A 21,408-nucleotide genomic window follows, 5' to 3' on the forward strand; every position below is an offset into this window, starting at 1 on the left:
CAAAATATGGAACTCTTCTTTAAATAATAGTCAAAACTAGATTAATTGGAAAAATTCTGAATCTGAGATTGATTGATTTTTGTCAGGGAAGGTTCTGTAAGTGAAGGAACCAATGTAAGTGATACAGCTAAGGTACAGAGGAGCCATAAGCTGACAGAATAGTGAAGCAGGCTAAAGTGGGGTAAGTTGATCTATTCCTAGATCTTCATACAAACACTAAACTTAGATTAAATCTTCCTATTTTATTGATACATCTGCATGTTGCTAATCTTTGGCATCAAAGGAAGACCATGTCATTCTCGGCCAACATAAGACATGCAAACAGACTCGCTTAATATTTGGCTAGATGTTGTCTGTGTGATCTTGCTTTATTCACAACGGTTGATGGATTTGTCTACATGACAACAGCTAAATGATAAATTTGTCACTTGGGAGATGTGATGAGGCTGTTTATTTTTTGCTTTGGAACAAATTGAGTCAAAAGTCATAGAAGCCCAAATTCCATTTCTGAGCTAGCCCATCTCAGCAACACTTGTACCTCAATTAGTTTAAGGAAATGTTGACCTTGTTGGCCTGTGCCTGACCTTCCACCTTGATGTTGAATATGGACAATCCATTTGAATTGTGGTGGAATTTCCAAACAATTGATACTAGACTGCAATTTGTTGGAACCCAGCTTTTTGCACCTTACCCTTGCTGAATAATCTTGAGTTAGATCTTTTAAAAAAAAATTAATCACCTTTTAATCAGCAGTTTAAAGCCACCAGCGTTTGCACCTGTGTATAATTGGAGGTAGGAATTGCTCACATAATGGAAGATGGTTGTGGTTATTGGAGGTCAATCATCTCGGTCCCAGGACATTACTGCGGGATTTCCTCAGGCTCATCCATCTTCAATGACCTTCCTCCCATCATGTCAGATGTAAAAATTGCCACTGATTATTACGCAATGTTCAATTCATTTGGCAAAACTCAGCAAAATGAAGCAGCAAAACCTGGTCCACATTTCAGACGTGGGCTGATGGGTGGCAAGGAACATTTATGCCACCAAAGAGTCATTCAATGACCATCTCCAGCAAGAGAGAGACCAATCACCTACATTTGATATTCAGTGGCGTTACTATTGCTGAGACCCCTACGCTCAACATCTGGAGGATCACCATTGATCAGAAGCCCGACAGGACCAGCCATGTAAACACTGTACAAGGGCAGGTCAGAGGTGGTCAGTGACTCCTTTCCAAGCTCTTCTACAAGGCACAAATCAGGAGCATGATGCAGTATTTTCCATTTGCCTGGATGAGTGGATCTCCATCAGCTCTCATGAAGATCAACACATCCTTAACAAAGCAGACTATTTGATTGACATCTCATCTACTACCCTAAACATTCATTCCATCCGCACAGCACACCGTGGCTTCAGTGTGTTCCATCCACAGAATGCCCAGACTACTCCAAACCTGCGATTCCCTACCAGAGAAAGGACAAGTAGAATGGGTGTGTGGGAGAGCCATTGTCTAAATGATCCCCTCCAAGTTGCATGCCATCCTGATCTGGAAATGTGTTTCCACTGGGTGTAAATTTTGGAAATCTCTCCTCGGCAGCACCTTGGGAATATCTGCAACAGAAGGACCACGGTGTGACTTATCACTGCTTTCTCCAGGGGAATTAGGGATGGGAAGTAAATGCTGGCTCTGTCAGCAAAGTCCAGATCACAGAAAATGAATGAATTAAAAAAAAAATTAGGGTTGGTGGAGGGGGGAGCTTTTTGCCAAGCAGTTGCTGAAGTAAAAAAGCACTATCCAATAATGTTCTATGTGAATGATGACCTTTAACGTTCTCTCTAACACAGAAACATTCAACCTAAATGTTTTCGCTCACCTTTTTATGGCCTTCCCATCCAACTTGGAAAGTGGTTACCAGAATCGGCCACAAAACTTAAGTCAAATTATCCTAGTTTCATCACGCATCACCCTCTTACATCTCTTAAACTCTCAGCTTTGGTGACTTTCTTTTTGCCTCCCATGAGTGGAGAAGGTGAAGAGGAGGGAATGTTTGATCGAGAGTCTTTGGCCATCCTGGTGTAGCTTGGTGGAGAAGCTGGTATTTCTCCTCTGGTTCACGTGTGATTACTCTTTTGTCTAGATGCCTGTGGCAGTCATTTCTGTACAGGATGATCCCACAACTTCTGGAGTCACATGACTGAATAGTTGATCTCTTCTCGTTGTTAGTAGTTGAACAAGGAATGTGGACCAGGCCCTGGTGGAAACACTATTATGATTGTGCTCTAGAGCCATTGACATCCACATAAATCCATGGATTAGCACTAAGGGTGGCAACTCTTTAATATAAACCAGATGAGTTGATCATGTGGCATTTAATCCCAAAGACACTCATATGATGTTAAATCATATAACATTTGGTTATGTAACATTTTTCCAGTATTTATAAAAGTCATTAGATTTGCTTAGTTGAATGGCTCAATGTCATTAGGCTCCAAAAAAAATATTTACTTTTACATCTTTGTGTGATGAACAAATATTATTTCTAAATTAAGCACAAAGGACTTCAAAGGATGAGAAATGTTTAAACAAAATACTTCCGCCATGAATTAACCACAATGAGAAACACCATGTATGTACCACCATTACAACAAAAATATGATTGAGAAAAGGAATCATTAGCTCCAAGGAGTTGAGGCAAAATTCTCAGAAAGAAGCACCAAGGCTACTTAACTCCCAGACGAAAACATATTACACAATAGTGCACATCACAAGCTGATGTGTACTCTCTCACCCCGACTATGTGTCTGTCTCTCTGTTTGCCTGTCTGCCTCTCTCCATGTTTCTCTCATTAGTGTTATTCTTTTCTGCCTTCCAAGTTTGCATTTCCCTTTGTCTTCCAGCCATGTTCGTGTTTTCCTTCCACATTTGTTAATTTTTCTCATGTTCTCCTTTCCCAATTTGAGTTTCTCTCTTCTTTTCACCTTGTCTCCCCAGCTGCTCACCCTCTCCCTTAATCGTTCATGTTTGGCTTCCTGTCTCTCTCTCTCCCAGTTTGGTTCCCTCTTCCCCTTTTAATTGTGTTTCTTGTTCCCTGGTCGATGTTTCTTGCGCCCATACATTGTCTTTCTCTCTCTGTTGCTCTCCTTCCAGCAAAAATAATACATGATTTATCCTCTCAACTGTCACTGAAGTTCTGAATACTGTGACAAATAAGTTTGGTTGCAAGCCATGGTCACTAGGTTGCCTGGCAAACAAGAACCACTTCTGAGCACAGGGCTTTGGGCAAATGGTCTCTTTGTGGGTTCATGCCTAAAGTGGGAGGATTGGAAACTTGATTAATAATCCATCTAAAGGACAGAATCTTTGAAAAAAGCATTGCTGCCTGAGAACCACACTATAAGTGAACTTGCTATTAATACTTAAAACACATCAACTGGACTGAAAGAAAGAAGAAGCTCAAACTAATTCATTAATGACAACAAGCACAGCCTACATGATCGGGAATCCAGTGTATTTTTTCCTCAGTGTATTCTTAGAAGAGGCCACTTTAAAATCTTGCACCAAGTCTTGAGTTAAAATTGACTCAGGCCAGAGGCTGAACATGTGTCATTCCTGAATCCCTTCTGAAGTGAGTCAAACTGTGCCTGAAACATTTCATGACACATGATGTACTCAACCACTGGCTACAGAGAGAGGCTGGCATAATGGGGACTCTAACTGCCCATTGCCTCTGTAGCAATGTCTGAAAGCTCCTGCAATGGTCTTTCTCTCTTGCTATTTCATTTTAAATTTTGCTTTTGAAGTGTTTACCCTTCCAACGAATGTTATTATGTGGAAACTCTATTGCCAAGCAGACCTTGGCATAAAAATAAATCTGCTAACAGCTTGCAATGTATTTTGTTTGTGACAAACTCCTGGCCTTTTGTTTTAATTAATGTAAGAGCTGTGTGCATTACTGTCCAGGTCAGCACTTACTGCCCTCCTGTCCTAATTACCCTTGGGGAAACTGATGGTGAGGCGCAGCCTTGAACCACTGCTGTCCTTTTGTTACAGGTACCCCCACAGTGTGGCTGGATAGGGAGTTCCAGGATTTAGACCCAGAATCAATGAAGGAATGGCTACATTTTGCCAAATGAGCTTGCTTTTACTGATTTAAAAGAACACAAGAAAATAGGAGCAGGAGTAAACCATCAGACCCCAAAGCCTGCCCCACCATTCAATATGATCACATGAGATCTATGCTGGCCTCCTCTGTCCCAGTTTCCCACAGCCCTCAATTACTCAATCTTTCAAATTGTTATCCATCTCCACCTTAAATACATCTAATGGCCTCTATCACTCTTGGGGGCAGAGAATTCCAGAGATGCGTGACTCTCTGAGAGAAGAAATTTCCATGCACTTTGGCTTTAAATGATGTGCCCCTTGTAACTACGTCCCTTTGTTTGTGACTCTCTCAACAATGGAAGTAATTTCTTCCCTTTTATTTTTTTCAAATCTTTTTCCTCATTTAAACATTTGAAGAAGCCCATCTCTCATAGGTTATCCAACATACTGATACGCCCTCCCAGATTCATTTTCGGTTTATGCCTTCTTCCGTGTGTTTCTCCGTCTCATGAAGTAATCTGTTCTTATCGTCCCTTTCTCATATTATCCATTATGTAAACTAATGTTATCGACTGCTATGGGTTGACTCATCGCTTGTGTGTTAGCAATTGCGATTCAGTTGAATTTCCCTGTGGTATCAATTCAATTTGAAATGCACAGGATGAAGCCCAGCTAAGCAGATACTGCATCTTCACTTCATTTAAGTGATCCACAATGCAAAAATAATGAGCATTGAAAGATGAGAAGTAATTTCCCTCTGTATCACTTATCTCCTAAAATGAAGATCTCTGGTAGAATCCTCTGGCCATCAAATGATTTTGTACTTTGAAGAGGTACTCCTGAATGATCGATGACACAAATGTACAACGATCAATATTACAATCTTCTTCACTGGCAAGCTTGTTTAATATCTTGAAAGAAAGGGGTTGCTGTCTTGTGTGTGGTTTTGGTGTAGTTTTTAGAAATTATTCACAGTTAAATATTATAGGCTGAGATTAGGTAATTAGATGAAAGTATTCCCTCATCACAGGGATTCCATAGCCCGTCATTTAAGAGTCTAAAAACATCAGAAGGAAAACTGTCCTAATTTTGCACCAAATTAGTGAGACTATCTTTTAGGACTAATTGAGAATTGGGCGATTGAAGTCCCACAGTAGATTTATGCGCATCATCTAGACTTCACTGGAGTGCTACAACATCAGAGAAGCTGACTTTTGGATGTGACTTTAAAGGGAACTCCCATCTGCCTGTTCAAATGAAAGTAAAAGGTCCCCTGGTCCAATGTGTGGCAGAGAGTTCTGCTTTGTTCTGACCCACAACCCTTCCTCAATTGAATCTTGAGATGGAATCTGAGACCTTGATGTACATTATCTCAGCACCTTTCCTAATTTTTCCATTCCACTACCCAGCTTCTCTGCCACTCATGGCACTGGACTGCTTACTTACCTGAATATTACTCTATCACAATAACATCATTAAATATGGAACTGGGCTTCTATTGTTTATGAAGTTCCCAGGAGTGTGTTCCCTTATGTATTTAGATCTAATTTAGATAAGATAGACTCTTGACCTCACAAGTTACCGCATCACGACCTTGCACCTTATTGTTTGCCTGCACTACACTTTCTCTGAAACTGTAACACTATATTCTGCATTCTGTTGTTTTCCCATTTGTACTACCTTGATGTACTGATGTGGTGAAATGATCTGAATGGATGGCATGTTTTTCACTGTACCTCGGTACATATGAGAATAATAAATCAATTACCAATTCTGAAAAGGTGCTCAGTACAGAAAAGAGAACTAGTCTGTTGGTATAGTGAAGGATCTTGTTGTGAGCATTGGTTAAAGCACGTCATTGAAGGAGAGTCCAAGAAGCATTCGTCTACATCTCAAGAAGCATTCGTCTACATCTAAGTCATCACGTCTCTGACCAGGAACTCCTTGATAGCCATTATTTGCTAATATTGCTCACCTCAATGCACATAAAAGCACAAGTCTTCACACAAGAGGTAGTGTGGCATTTTGCAATTAACCTAAAGATTCTGAATAGTCCTTCACTGATGTGTGCTTAATGGCAGAATGTAATTGGAAAACCAATTGCTTTGTACTTTGTGTAGGGATGACTTGTTCACAGAGCTCTCAGATGCAAAATCATGAACTTCAGAGTACACAGAGGTGCCTAGACATGCAGAGTACTGTTCAGAGCCATGGAAGGCATATCTGAATGCTCCTTCCATGTACGTAGCTGTGAGAGGCATTCAAATAGAAGCCAGCCTTTATTTTCGGTGTAAGGCATGCTTCAGTGATACTTAAAGGGGGCCCAAACCATGGTGTCTGATGTTGGGCACTAGCTGAACTCGGGGGGGCCTTTTAAATTAAAGTCTTAACTATTATAGCACGTTTCCATCAGCCCCCTCCCCCACCCCTGTCCCTTGATAGTGACCTTCAATGATTTCCTGCCACCCAGTTTATCCTCCCACTCTTTTCTCAATGCTCCAACCCATTGTGACCCCTGCCCCCCAATCCCAACCTGAAGCAGCAACCATTCTCTCAAAACCCTTTTATCCCTACATCTAGCCACCAGATGATCTTATCGAGAGGTCTTTATGCATATCAAACGTGCAAGGCCAATTCTATTGACCATGACAATTTAAGGCTCATGCACACAATAGAATTTTGCAGTAGAAGGCCCTCGCAATAAAAAAACCTCTATTTAGAACATCTTTCCCAATGCAGGAGAATTTCTAATCCTTAATATTTTTTTCTCAGCTCTTTTCTTTTGAATGAGGTATATACATCATTTCTACATATCTCATCTCAGCCAGTTTGCAGATGGAGCGGACACAATTGTTAAGCACAGATTAAGTCTAGTTAAAGCATCTAGTTTTGATTTTTGTGATCTGTGCACAGAAATAAATCAGAGACTGAAGTTTTAAAATGGTTGCTATTGATGGCTTGGAGAATTCCAGGCCAGCCTTTGCCTTGGGGAATGAGGATTCAGGTGCTGAGGGTTTGATGCAGTGGGAATTAATTTGCAGCTGATGATCATGTCATTGAGTTGGGAGATCATCAGCAAGTCAGGCAACTTGCTTCCATATTGATTTTACTTTCTCCCGCTGGCACTACTGCAGTGTTTTGTTTCTCTGATTCAGCATCAGGCTGTCGTGGTTGGAACAAATTATTTTTTGTAGCAGATTTTGTTTTCCTGCTTTGCAATGTGAGCGCAGATCCAAACTTGCAGATTTCTTCCAAAATGACCTCCCAATGTCTGTTGTTTAATTGTTACTAGAAAACTCATTGGCAAAGGTTTTGCATTCATTGCTAATATTGGCGGCAAATGCAACCAGTGTGGCGCAGGCGGCTCCACAGTGCTGCTGATTAAGTAGTTCCAGGATGTGGACTCTAGAACATTAAGGGTGAGGATAGTGTGCATGGGGTGCCTGCAGGGAAGTTTAAAAGAAGATTGAGTTTGAGTGACCGACAGGATAATGGGAGACTGAGCTCCCGGAAGTGGTAGGGACTGTGGGAGACAGTGTCCCTGGGAGTGGTAGGAGTGGAAGGAGATGAGCAAATGTTATTTTGGATTCTTTAGGGAGGCAGAAAGGTGTTTCTGTGTTTGCAAATGTAACTCCAGATGGTGTGTTACCTCCTTGGATGCCAGGGTCAAGTATGTTGTTGAGCAGTCAAAAAAAGATGGTGACAAATTATTTGCCTCAGGATATTGGTCTCTGACCTGTTCTTGCAGCCACAGTATTTGCCTGAGTGGTCCAGCCACGATTCTGGTGAGTGGGACTCTCAGAATGTTGACAGGGAGGTTCATGGTGACAGTAATGTCTTGAATGTCAAGGGTAGGTGGTTATACTTGCTTTAGTTGGAGATGGTCATTGCCTGGAACTCGTGCAGCACACGTGTTACTTGTCACTTGATCCATCCATTTTAAAATGTTGTCTAGTTCTTGCTGTTTGTTGACATGGACTGCTTCATGTCCTGAGCATTATGCAATCATCATTGAACATCCATACTTGTGGCCAAATAATAGACATAGAGTTGTATAACATGGAAAGGGCCCCTTCAGCCCATCTCATCCATTGCCAACCAATGTATCTTCCTGAGCTAGTCCCGTTTGCCTGCATATCCCTGTAAACCTTCCCATCCACATACCTGTCCAAATGTCTTTGAAGTGTTGAAAACCCCCTCTCGCCCTTAAATTGTTCCCATCTCGCCTTCAACCTTGGCCCTCTAGAACATAATGCCTTCTAGAAAATAATGGTGGGATTATTGTTGTCTTTCATCTTTATTAATGATGCATTCTTGGGAGGTGCAAGCCAAAATTTCTAAATTTGAGTATGACACAAAACTTGGTATTGTGAACTGCAAGGACTACACTGATAGACTGCTACAGGATATGGACAGGTGGCAGAATGGGCAGTTGTAAGGCAGATGACATTTAATGCAGAGAAAAGTAAGGATTTGGATTTTGTAGGAGTAATGAAAAGAGACAATATAAATACTGTTCTAAAAAGAGTGCAGGAACTGAGGAACCTTGAAGTTGTGTGTGCTGGTTGAGAATGTGGTTACTAAGACAAACACAGTTTAGGCCTTTATCAACAGGGACATCAAATATAAAAGCTGAGAAGTCATTCTGATCTGGCCTCAGCTGGAGTATTCTGTTTGATTCTGGTGACCATATTATAGAAAGGATGTGGGTGTCTTCAAGCGGGCCAAGAAAAAGATTCACAAGAATAGTTCCTGGAGTAATAGACCATGATTATGAGGATAGAGTAAAGAAAATAATCCCCACATCTCTCGAGAAGAGAAGGTTAAGTGGCGACTTGATGGAAGTGTAGAAAATGATGAGGGGTCTGGACGGAGTGTATAGTGGGAGACCATACCCTTTGTGGGGGTGGGGGGGGGGGAAGTTTGAGGACTGGAGGTCACAGGTATAAAACAAAGGGGGAAGAGGATTAAGAGTGATGTGAGGAAAAACTATTTTGTGCAGAGTTGGAACCTGAAATGCACTGCCTGCTGATATGGAGGGGGCAGGATTCACTGTGAACTTCAAGAGGGAATTGATAAAGATATGGTGAAGAAAAATCTGCAAACCAGTGGAGAAAGGTCCATGAGTTGCTCTGTTAGAGAGTTGACACAGACAGGATGAGCAGAATAGTTTCTGATTATGTAACCTTTTTATGATTCTATGAAAAGGCCAAGCTGGATTGTTGGCAAATATCTTCAGCTAGAAGTTCTGCAGCTGATTGACCTTTTGAATTCTTGGTCATTGCACAAGCCGGCTTTCAGCCAATCTGAATCACTGTACAAGGTATCAAGAAATTTCTGAGTTGACTGCTTAGAGGAAAAGCTATGGGACCAGACAACATTCTCGTTCTACCATTGAGGGCCTGAGCTTCAGAACTAGCCACGCTATTCCATTGCAGCTGTAAAACTAACAACAGCCATCCAGCTAGTGTGGAAAAATGTTTTATGACCTGTCTGCATAATTCAGGAGATGTACAATCTAGGCAATTACTGTCCCATCAGACAACTGTCACAAACCAGCAACAAAAGAAACACACTGAGCATGATTCAGTGTTAAAAACTATTTTATTAATCACTACTTATGATAATACGTAAAATAAAAGTAAAAAAAAATGTTAGTATGTTAGAATTCAAGAATGTTAAACCTCGAACGTTAACCCCAAAACTAAACTCTTCGTGTGTGTGTGTGACAAAGTCCAAAACTCCCAGTTCCGGAATGGTTCTTAAAGTTCAGTTCCGCAAGCCATAAGGTGAAACATGAGCAAGGGCTTCTTCAACAACCACCGTTGTCTGAAGATAAGATGTAGATGTAGAAAAACATAGAGAGAGTACATACGAAATCCAAATGTTCCACGATGGAACCCAAACGACACTTCAGTGTTTACTCGGTAGTGACTTCCTCACCCCGAAAAGCATCCGAACCGTGGTCGTCCACATACAAATACTTGTTTCCTTCTACAGGTCAGCAACAAAGTGAACTCCACCGGATTACTTCCAACTTCCATACATGGATTTCAGTGGCAAACACAGTTATTGTTTCTCATCCATCGATAGAGAAAACAAGCAGGCTGGTGTCTCTCTCCCTTCTCTCTCTCTCTTTCTTCTTCTTCTTCTGACTTCTTCAACAACGTCATTACGTCCTTTATCTTCTATTGACGTAAGCACGCCCCACACACACATACACACACACTCTCTATCTTAAAGGGACTTTCACTGAGTCCATAACACAACCCTCAAATGTCAGCAAATTGATGGAAGGAATTGTTGACAGTGCTTTTGAGCATTAATTAATCAATAACCTGTTCACCAAAGCTAGGTTGGGATCTTATCTGGACCACTTAGCCCCAGATCTTACTACAACACAGCTTAAAAAAAATCTGAAGAACATTCTGCTGGAGTTCCTCGGGGCAACGAATGAGGCTTGGCTACCTTCAGCTCATAGTTCACAACTATGTCAATTTTCAGAGGTTTATACTGGTCTGTATATTGCACACTGCTTCCAATTATTAGCTCTAGATCTAGCTTCAGCAGGCTGGCTGCTCATTTTTACATGCACCATGGACACTCCTGGTATGAATTAGATTGCTCCTGAATTGTTATCTAGTGTTTACATCAGGAATGCTTTACGGTTGTGAAGTGTTTTTTCTGCTGTCTCTTAATTAGAGTCAGGCACTTCATGGGGACAGACTCAACCACTACTCCCTATGGCAATTTGGTAAAGTTTAAGAGTTTATCATCTGTACCATGTGTTCTTTCCCACTCTCCAAAGTAGAAATCTAATCTCCAGAGGAAAAAAAATGGATGCATCAGATGGGGCTGTTACAATTCTCTGCTTGTTGTAAAATTGCACCACCTGAAGATTCATAACCCCAGCCTTAATTCTTCAAGGATACATCATCAAAGTAGTTTGGCCAAACAATTTCATTACAGCCGTATTCTTAGGAAGAAGCTAAAAGTGTAAGCAGTAATCATTGCACGTTAATTGTTCATTAATGTCTTCTCATTAATCTACACTTACTTTTGTGACTGTTTCTCCAGTACAGACCCATTACCCGTACATTTTATTTCCAAAAAACAATCACGGTGGAAAAATGCACAAAATTGCTCTGTGTTTACTTCATATCCATTTTCCAATATAAAAGTTATGTTAAACCATTAAATGTTATCAGCATGGATCTAATTCCACACGAAGCAGGAGATATTGACAAATGGAGTATTTTTATAGACTCCACAGCAAGGAGGATTGCACTATCTGTGAGTTTCCCACAGAGGCTGTGTTTTAAAAGTACTTCATTGGTTGTGAAGCACTCTAGGATGCTTTAAGGTTGTGAAATGAGCTGTATAAATGCTTGTGGTAGATACTTAATCAAAAATGAGAAAGAAGAGTTGACAGCCTGGGATATTCAAGACTATAGGAGGGAGACTTGCTACTGGTTAATGGGGCAGGACTAGTGCCATGGTCATTCCATTTGCTGGTCAACCCTGTGCAGAAAGACCTGGTAATTATAGTCCTGTATCAGAACCAAAGATGGAAGCAAACTGCGCATATCAATCGTGTCTCACACTTTCACCAAGAGTGATGCATGATTCTGGTGAATGTGCGGGACACAATTGATATCCTCCAGAAAGCAAGAGGAAATGTTACATGGTCAATCTGCATCCAGGTGGTTAAGTTTATTTGTGAGATATGTAATTGGTAATTTGCCTCAAAATTCGGCTTGGGTCAGCACGAAAGACATAGGCACCTGGAACAGCAGAAGAGTTCCTATTGATGTGGCTCATTTCAAACCAACCAAGTGTGGAAGTCAGGGCAAGGGAGGAGGTAGGACATTGTCAGTATGGACTGATGATCAGACAGTAAAGTTATTAGAGCTTGAGAGAAAGTTTTAAGGAATGAGCAATATTAGTGCTCTTTTGACGAGAGAGATACCATAAAAATCTAACAAGCAGATTTTGGATAAGCGGCCTACTGCTGATTTTATAAAAAGGAGGGTGATTGCTGGTTCAGGTGAGGCTTGGACTGATGGTGGTATTCTCGGAGGGAATAATGTTGGTATTATGGTGGCAGCAATGCCAGCTAAAGCCATTCAGGTGAAACTTACTATGGAGAGATTATCATGAACTCCACTCCGATTAGTATTTGTGCACCGGCATATAACTCTCTCCCTGCTATTGGCACCACTGTGGAAAGAAAAAATAGTGCTAGACATTGCAGAGAGTGTTTTTCTTTATTTCTTGTGGAGAAACTTGCAGGTATTGGGAAGCTGTGTAAATATGCTGCTCTTGTTCAGTCTGATGGTTTAAATCTCTATTCTCCTGGCTTTCAGTTTACATGGAACTCTCTCCACCCCAGTATCATTCATTTTACACCAGCAATCCTCTCCCAATACACTGCTAAAATTCCCTACCTCTGGGACAGATGATGGAGGAAGGTCACCTCCAACTTACTGCTCACCAGTATTCCTGACCCTTCGCTGAAGCAAGAATCCAGATGGTTTGATTTCCAGTTCCCAACACAATTGATAGCAACTCCAAAGAACCCTACATCATAAAGAAATAACTTATCAGTATGAAATATGTAGATCTCTGTAATGATGCCTTGCAGTATGAGCTGGAGCAAGGTGACAGAATGATTTTGGTAGGCCACACATTATTCCTGTTGAATAGTCACACGTATCCCATGAAGAGAAAATTACAATAATGCAGATCACTTCAACATGAAGTAAGAGAACGAGAGTCCCTGTGGCAGACAAGCCAGTGCTGAAAGCATGTTTGCATCCTCACTGAGTTTCTTGCTGGAAGTGGGATAGAATGCAGAGCTTCACGATTCTGTTTAACTAAAACTATCCAACATTTTTCTGGATATGGAGCACATTCCCCACCCCTACTGTTTGTAGATGAACATGCCAAGAGTTTGCTGGGAATGTAAAGGCTAACTTAGTAGATCAGTCTTTATTTCTACTTAAATAACCAGTAAATGGTGGCAGGGAAGAAATATGGCAAGGGTTGCAAATCGCTCCAATTTGCTGGATGGTTTTTCCTTGGCCTCACAAAAGTGGGAGCTCACTGTCACTCATCCAGTCTGCTTCAAGATAATACTGCATTTAAATTAAATGTGAATTAAATCCACCTGGAAATCTAGGACTGATACTTAACAGTGTAAAAGCACTACTTAGGATGAGACTTCTTGCAATACCTGTCAACTTTAGCAGTTGAACTTGTGGAATCTCATTCCTGCGGGTGCTAATTTATTTATGGAAATATCTAAAATAAAAAAATTAAAATTAATGAATGACTTTTAACAATTTTTCTCTCTTAATCTGCTCTTACCAGTTACTTTCCTCTCTGTACCGTATTTGACTCTAACTCATCCTATTTCTATTAACTCATCCTATTTCCATTTCCTCTTAAATCTCATTGATCAAGGAGATATACTACCAGTCTCAATATTCAATGAGGTCCCTGTTGTCTTCACACTTCCTGCAAAGCTGAAGGGTGATGCAACTACAAGAATTCACAGCTTGTGCAAACGTGATGTCTTTGCAAAGTTGTTTCATGATGCCATTATTGGAACTGTGCCACTAATCATTTACATGCCCTCAAAGACCAAAGGGGAGTTGAAGAGACTTGGTTAAAATGAATATGGATCCTCCAGACTGCAATTCTCAACAACAAAAATCCATTGCGCTCAGCATTCAGCTGATGGGGTTGTGTGGGACCTGCACCTTAATGACTTGTGGTAGAACTAACTAAAAACTATAATTTCCACACAATGTTCCAAGAAATTTGCCAGTTTCTCTTTTGAAAATTAATGATCTGCTGGTGAGATTATATTTTCAGAAATTGGCAGTGATTCTGTTGGCATGGTGTTAATTAAGAGAGAAAAGCCGGCAGCATCCTAAAGAATTTTATCTCTTAACTTGTGAGGCTGTTTTTGTAGTGCTGGCAGGAGCCCATTGCGCACGTTGTAAGATAGCAAAATGGTTATTGTCTTCTCCTGGTGTAATCTGGCATTATTAATGTTTCAAAGGACAGGTCACAAAAAGTTCACTCCCACAGTTCCAGAGGCTGCATTTCTTTTGTGAATTCAAACAATGGGCATAAGAGCATTTTTATCCTAAACTAAATACTATAATACCCAAACTAAAGAAAAATCTCTCCTGTTCAATTGTCCATTGGCAGGGCAGGGATGAGGCATTTTGTTTTGTATAGTTTGAGTGAGTCTACTTTCCTTTCCTATCACTAGACACAGTGGGGTAGCGGTTAGTGTAATGCTACCACAATGCCAGCGACCCCGGTTCAATTCAGGCCATTGTCTGTAAGGAGTTTGTACTTCTCCCTGTGTCTGTGTGGGTTTACTATGGGTGCTCTGGTTTCCTCCCACGTTCCAAAGACGTACGGGTTAGGAAGTTGTGGGCACCGGAAGCGTGGTGACACTTGTGGGCTGTCCCCAGAACACCCTATGCAAAAAGATGCATTTCACTGTGTGTTTCGATGTACATGTGACTAATAAAGATCTTACCTTATCTTGGTTACCATCCAAGATGAAAATGTTGTTGTCTTGTCAATTTTTCTTATCTGGACCCTCTTTGTTAATGCACCATAATGCAAGTTCTTTACACAGAAAGCGGTAGGTGTCTCGAACTCGGTTTCATGGGTGGTGGTGGAAGTAAGTATGATATTCGCATTTAAGAGGCTTTTAGATGGACACATGAGCATGAAGAGAATAGAGGAAAATGGATCATGTGCAAGCAGATGGGATTAGTTTCAATTGGCATAATGGTCGGCAGACATTGTGGGCCGAAGGGTCTGTTGCCATGCTGTATGTTCTATGTTTTATTTAGTTAATGGCAGTTGAATGGAACATATCCGCTCTACATTGGAAACTATTTAGTTTGTATGCTGTGCCTCATCCTGACAAGATCTGGTTATCTTTGCCCATAAAACTTACAGGAAGTTGTGGACAGACTTGATCCGCTCTACACACTGGAATATATTCCTCCCGAGTGATCTCTGAGTGAGTTGTGTTTGGAAATAATTTGGAATTAGAGAATGAGTAATATTTAAAGTTTAAAAAGTGGCTTGCAAGGGAATTGTGGTGATCAATTGAGTGATCAATTGTGCAGATGAGGTTAGGTTCCTTTGTGTGATCATTGGAGTGAATTGGATTCAGAGTCAGAGTTAAAGAGAAATACGTGTGAGCAGGAGTTGGAGATAGTTGAGAGTTTGAGCTGTGTAAGATGATTAGTAGTATCTTACATTTTCAATAGACGTTACAAGAAACTAATGTTATTATTTGCAGGGCTTGCTTGTATTCATGTTATTTTATTTGCCGTATTTGTTCAATGATTCTTTAAAGAGTCAAGGAGTCCTATCGCACAGAAACAGGCCCTTCAGTCCACCCTGTCCCTGCCAACCATCAAGTACCCATTCTATACTAATCCCATTTGCATCATGGTCCTCTGTTTGCAGGCAACTCAAGTGCTCATCTACATACTACTTAAATGTTGTGAGAGTATCTGTGTCCACCACCTTTCCAGGCAGTGCATTCCAAATTTTAACTGCCCTCTGGGTGAAGAAATTCTTCCTTGCATCGCTGCTAAACCTCTTCATCCTTACCCTAAACCTTTGTCCTCTGGTTATAGACAACTCTGCCAAGGGGAAAATTTTACTACTGTCTACCCTATCTATGCCCTTCATAATTTTGTACACCACTATCAGGTCTCCCCTTTGCTTCCATCACTCCAAGGAAAATGATCCCAACCTATGCAGTCTCTCCTCATAACTAAGACGCTCCATCCCAGACAACATCCTGGTGAATCTGCTCTGTGCCCACTCCAGAACATCACCCCCTTAAGTGTTGTGTGCTGGGTTGTGCTGCTCTTTGAGTTATGACTGGTTTTACTTTGCCTGAATGAATTCAAGCTGAGCTCTGGGAATAGATATACGATACAAATACTGACAATTGTCCTTAATAGGACAATCCTCAATGAATCAATCTGGTAAATCTACACTGCACCAACTCCAAGGAACATATCTCTTCTTGGATATGAAAACTAAAACTGCACACACTGCTCCAGATGTGTACAGTTGTAGCAAGGCTCTTCACTTTAGTTCTTCAGCCCTCTTGCAATAAAAGGATTGTGTTTTTTCCACCCTGCGCACCCCCCCCCCCCCCAACCTAGGCAAAATGTGTTTCTAAGCCACTGAGCCCTTCTGCGACTGGGAACTGCTTTCTGCATCATTACCAAAACATGATATTTTATGTCTCATTATTTTCCATTTGCGAGCTAGGAAATTCTGCCGATTTCTGGAGTTCGGTGGACTAGAGGAAGATTTAAGTATGTCAATGTGAAAACATTTCTCAAAAACAAGAAATAGTTAATATTGACAGCTATTACATCTTTCTGCAAAGCGGTGATTTTATTGCATTTTTCCGTCTCTTTTTTCAGGTGGCGTGACCACATTTGTGGCATTGTACGATTATGATTCCAGGACAGCGAGTGACCTTTCCTTTAAGAAGGGGGAGCGACTGCAGATTGTTAACAACACGTAAGCATGATGTTAGCGTACCTTACTGGTATTCGTTAAGACTACAGTGTATGTTGAATGTCCATAGACAGTTTCTTTCTAGTTCTATAATTATTCCCTCTTTCTCCTGCTCCACATAAGTTTTAAGCTTCATTGGTATTGGTTTATTATTGGTATTGGTTTATTATTGTCACTTGTACTGAGGTGCAGTGGAAAAACTTGTCTTGCATACTGATCATACAGGTCAATTCATTACGCAGTGCAGTTGAGATTCAGCTAAGTTGGCTCATGTTGGTTCAAAGCTTCCAGACGAACCCATCTCCATTAGATTACTACAATTATTTAGGGTTTATTTCAAACTGAATAATCAATGCCTGGGTTTGGAAAAATTAAAATGTTTGCACAGTTTAGGTGGCTTAGGTTCCATGACTTTTCAGCTGCTCATCATAGCGGGCTATTTACCAAACACTGCTCAGTCTCCATATGCCTGATGAGAAGTTGTCAGTTACTTAGTATTCACCCTTCTCTTAGCAAATTGGATATTGTCAAATACATATTAAATTGCTGAATAACTTTGATGGAATGATGGCCCTTGAATTATTTCATTGTGGAACACTTTGTTCCGAACATTCCTTTCACTTGCCATCTAGGGAATTACTCCAAGTGACTGCTAATTACTGTATGAGATTTGACAATTAAAGTTTTAATAATTCAATTAATCTGAGAGTTCACTCCTAATGATTTTATTTAACCCTTTTGTGTCTGTCCCAGTTGTTTCACTCAACCTGTCAATGCTTAATTGTCTGTGGCAGGATCAAATCCTCAACATTGTGACATCCTTTATATTTCTTCATTTTATTTTTGAGACACATCAGCTAAATTCAAAATGAAAGTTAATTTTTAGTGGCTTGTACAGTTATTACTGGCAGAGTACATTATAAGCCAAATAAAATTCAAACTTTACACTTTTTGGTACAGTCTCGAGAGGAAAATGTTTAAAACAATAATAATGAAATCCCATGACCTGCAGTTAAATAAATCACCAGTTATTCTGCTTTGCTAGTGGTGGCTGAAATACTTTCTCTTTTAAACAGTGGTTTAATGTTTAACAGGCTGGTTGCCCAGCTATAGGAAGGATGTCATTAAGCTGGAAAGGGTGCAGGAAAGATTAATGAGGATGTTTCCAGGACTGGAGGGCTTGAGTTATAAGGAGAGGCTGGATAGGCTGGGATTTTTTTTCCCTGGAGTTTAGGGAGGGTGAGGGATGACCTTATAGAGGTTTATAAAATCAAGAGGGACATAGATAAGGTGAATGGTCAGTCTTTTTCCCAGGGTAGGAGAGTTTAAAACTAGAGGGCTTGGGTTTAAGGTGAGAGAGGAGGGATTTAAAAGTGACCTGAGGGGCAACTTTTTCACACACAGGGTGGTGGGTATATGGAACGAGCTGCCAGAGGAAGTGGTAGAGGTGGGTACATTAACAACATTTAAAATATATTTGGACAGGTACATGGATAGGAAAGGTTTAGAGGGATATGGGCCAAATGCAGGCAAATGGGACTAGCTCAGGTAGACGAGTTGATCGGCATGGACGAGTTGTGCCAAAGGGTCTGTTTCCATGTTGTTTAACTCTGACTCAACTGATGAGTCAATTTAATTTTCCCTGCTCCCTTCGGCGAGTTTCACAGCCCCTACTTGGCCTTCAACTGAAAACACAGTCTGGAAAAAGAGCTGAGTCAAGAGGAGAGATTAGGCCTCTGGATGTTCATTCACTCTGTGCTTTCAAAAGAGGTTTACCAGTCAGTATAGCACAGTTTAGAGGTACACTTTAAGTAACAGAAAAACTTGGACTTGTAAAGGAAGAAAAAATACTTTGAAAATAAAAAGATAGTAGATGCTGTAAATCTGAAATAAAAACAAAATGTTGGAAACACTCAACAGCTTGGGCAGTATTTGAAACATCTTTGACCTGGAATGTTATCTCTGTTTTGTCTTTCCATAGATGCTGCCTGACCTCCTGAGTGTTTCCAGCACTTTCTCACTTTATTGAGAAAAAAATATTTTGCTTATTAACCCAGTTTGTGCAGCATTGAGTATAAGTGTAAGTGAGGAGGATGTTGAAAACATTTTGCACATTGTGCACAATATGTTCAATCCATAATCCTCCTTCCCACTGCAACTCGGTGTTTACTGAGTTTTTAGATGGGGAAGAATGATTGAACTTGGAGGTCTGTAAATATATTTTAAATCCTCAGTTCAATGCAAATTCAAATGGCATGTATAAATTTTAATATTTTATGTTATTTTACATTATAGTGTAAATACTTGATTGCATTTTGCTGTCTGGTAAATGCTTAATGAGCCATTTATCCCCATAAATTATACCTGTTTTTAAAGAATAACCTTTTCCCAAAGAACTGCATGATGTGAGTCAAATTGCTGCTTCTCAGCTTTTAGTTGAGGCTTCTGAAAGATTTATACAGTGACAGATTGCATCTTTAAGGAAACTTTGTAAGATGGTGTGTAACAAATGATACAGGTTTAGCCATTTCACATAAATTCATCCCACCCAGCTGACAAGATGAAAATCCAGAGAAATGTGTTGTGCACAGCTTCCTTTTCATGCCATTAAATTAGGTTTAAAATTAAACACTGAGCTGATGTTTCCCCAAGTAGTAGGGAACAAGATTTTGATAATGGCCTGTGGTTGCTGTTAATGGCTGTCCACTAGTGAATGGCAAATCTGCTGACCTCATTTAGATTAGCAAAGATTGAAACGTGAATTGTTAAGAAATGAAGTATGGTGAACGGAGAGGTTCAGTATTGCTTTAATGAATGATATATTGTAACCACTGTAAATCTTAAAAGGAGTGACATATTACATTGGATATAGTCTAATCCCTTTTTCTCTTTCCACATGCAACATTGATTAAATTTAGGAGATTGGATGGCAGGTCTGTATTGCCTCTCTATTCTTTTGCCATGTTTCTCCTTAGTATAATTCTCTTTAGTATGTTTCTCCTTACATGATTCTGAATGTGAACAGAGTTGAATTGTTTCTTCAATGTTAATGGAATTTTTAATTATATAAATGGAACAGAGGTTTCCAAGCTTTTCTCTGTGGAGCGACCTTTTGTAAATATTATCACACTCCTTGGGACTCCCTCTTCCACTATACTATCAATTTTCAAGTTCAATGGGAACCATAAAATCTGGGGTTAATGGCTTGAGTGTTGGTCACATCCTTTTTAATCCACAGTGTGTATAACTAGCAGATGTTTAACCATGATAAAATTGTAGAACTGCAGTGCCATAGAACGATACCATTCAACTCCTTGACTCTATATTAACTCCTTGCAGAACAATTCAGTCAGTCCTGTTCCCCTGCCCATAAACACTTCCTTCAAGTGCCTGCCAAATTGGGAATTGCGATTGACATATTGCTGAAAGTGATGGTTTTGGCTATTTAAAAGAAAGTGGTGCTACGAATGTGTTAAGCTGCACTTGTTGATGCCCAAAAGCAGAAATAACTGCTCAAGTAACTTGACAAGTAAGAAAACCTGTAACAGGCAAAAATCTGGTGACCGCAGTCCCTAGAATGCAGGGACATCAGTTTAAAAACCTGTGCTGTAGAATTAATAGATTTTACAGTTGAAGTCACAGGTTCTGGAGACAAGTACTCATTGCCATTCCATGACCATGACAGCTTCTGTCATTTGGAAGCAAAACAACCTGCCTGGGAGAAATCAAGCCTTAACATTTTTTGTGCACAGTACAGTAGACAATTTGACTTATAACTATCATTAAAGAAATGTAGACTTTTTAATATGGTGTATCAAAATGCAATGTACTCCTGAAGCTATAAAGCCTCTCCACAGTCGATCCACTGAGCCAGGTCATAGATGATTGATTTTGAGCTGGCATCTGGCATAATTTTCCGAGGCACATGATGTCAGTGCAGTAGATTCCTAGTCAGCCTGTGGCTATGACTTACAAGTGCTGCAGAGGAGTGAGCCTGTTGTGTAGTTTCTCCTTGATCAGATGCAGGAGAAACATTTCTGCTCACGACATGTGGCTGCATGCTTGAAATAATTGAAGTACATATTGTCAGTGCAGAGACGGTCCTGAAAAATGTGTTGAAAATTCACAAATACTTGGTGCTGAAAGATCTTTTGACTTCTTCCATGCGAGTGTTCTGCATTTTAAAATAAAGCTGCCTTAGAGAGAAAGTGATAGAATTCCATCCTTGGTCACCCTGTGCTAAACCCTTGTACGTGGTGGCAACTCCATATTGAAAATCTGCTTCCAAAATCTACCTCTTTAACTACAGTGGAGCTGAATTTCAGAAGAGGAGTTCAATGCACATGCATTTAATACAAGTGACTGCAAGTGAATTAGAATCATTGAGGAGAAACCTGCAAACATCTGAAGGGGGGTTGCTACTTTCTGATCGAAACTATTGAGGATGAGGGGATGGAGATTTTCCTTTGTTCATGCTTTTGTTTGGGAGCCCCATACATCTGTGTGGCAGGTGGAAAAATGTGAAGTCATTCACTTGGGTAAAGGAAGATATTTGTTTTAAATAGTGAGAGACCAAAAGGTGTTGGTGTTCAAAGGGACCTGGGAGACCTTGTACACGGGTCACTGAATGTTAATACAGATGAAATTTGGATTAGGTAGGCGAACAAAATATTGGCCAATATTGCAAGAGGATTTGATACAAGGGAGAAGGAAAG

At 40.4% G+C, this 21,408-nt stretch overlaps 1 protein-coding gene across 4 annotated transcripts in view; it reads left to right on the forward strand.

The window, feature by feature from the left end:
• LOC127578691 (proto-oncogene tyrosine-protein kinase Src-like) overlaps positions 1–21,408 on the forward strand; it is a 153,088-nt gene that overhangs the window by 75,462 nt on the left and 56,218 nt on the right. For all 4 annotated transcript variants that reach the window (XM_052030973.1, XM_052030974.1, XM_052030972.1 and 1 more), the window contains one exon: positions 16,597–16,696. In XM_052030973.1, coding sequence (XP_051886933.1) covers positions 16,597–16,696 — 100 coding nt within the window. The remainder of the gene's footprint in view (positions 1–16,596; positions 16,697–21,408) is intronic.

Source organism: Pristis pectinata, chromosome 16, assembly GCF_009764475.1.
Source record: "Pristis pectinata isolate sPriPec2 chromosome 16, sPriPec2.1.pri, whole genome shotgun sequence".
Lineage (NCBI taxonomy): Eukaryota > Metazoa > Chordata > Chondrichthyes > Rhinopristiformes > Pristidae > Pristis > Pristis pectinata.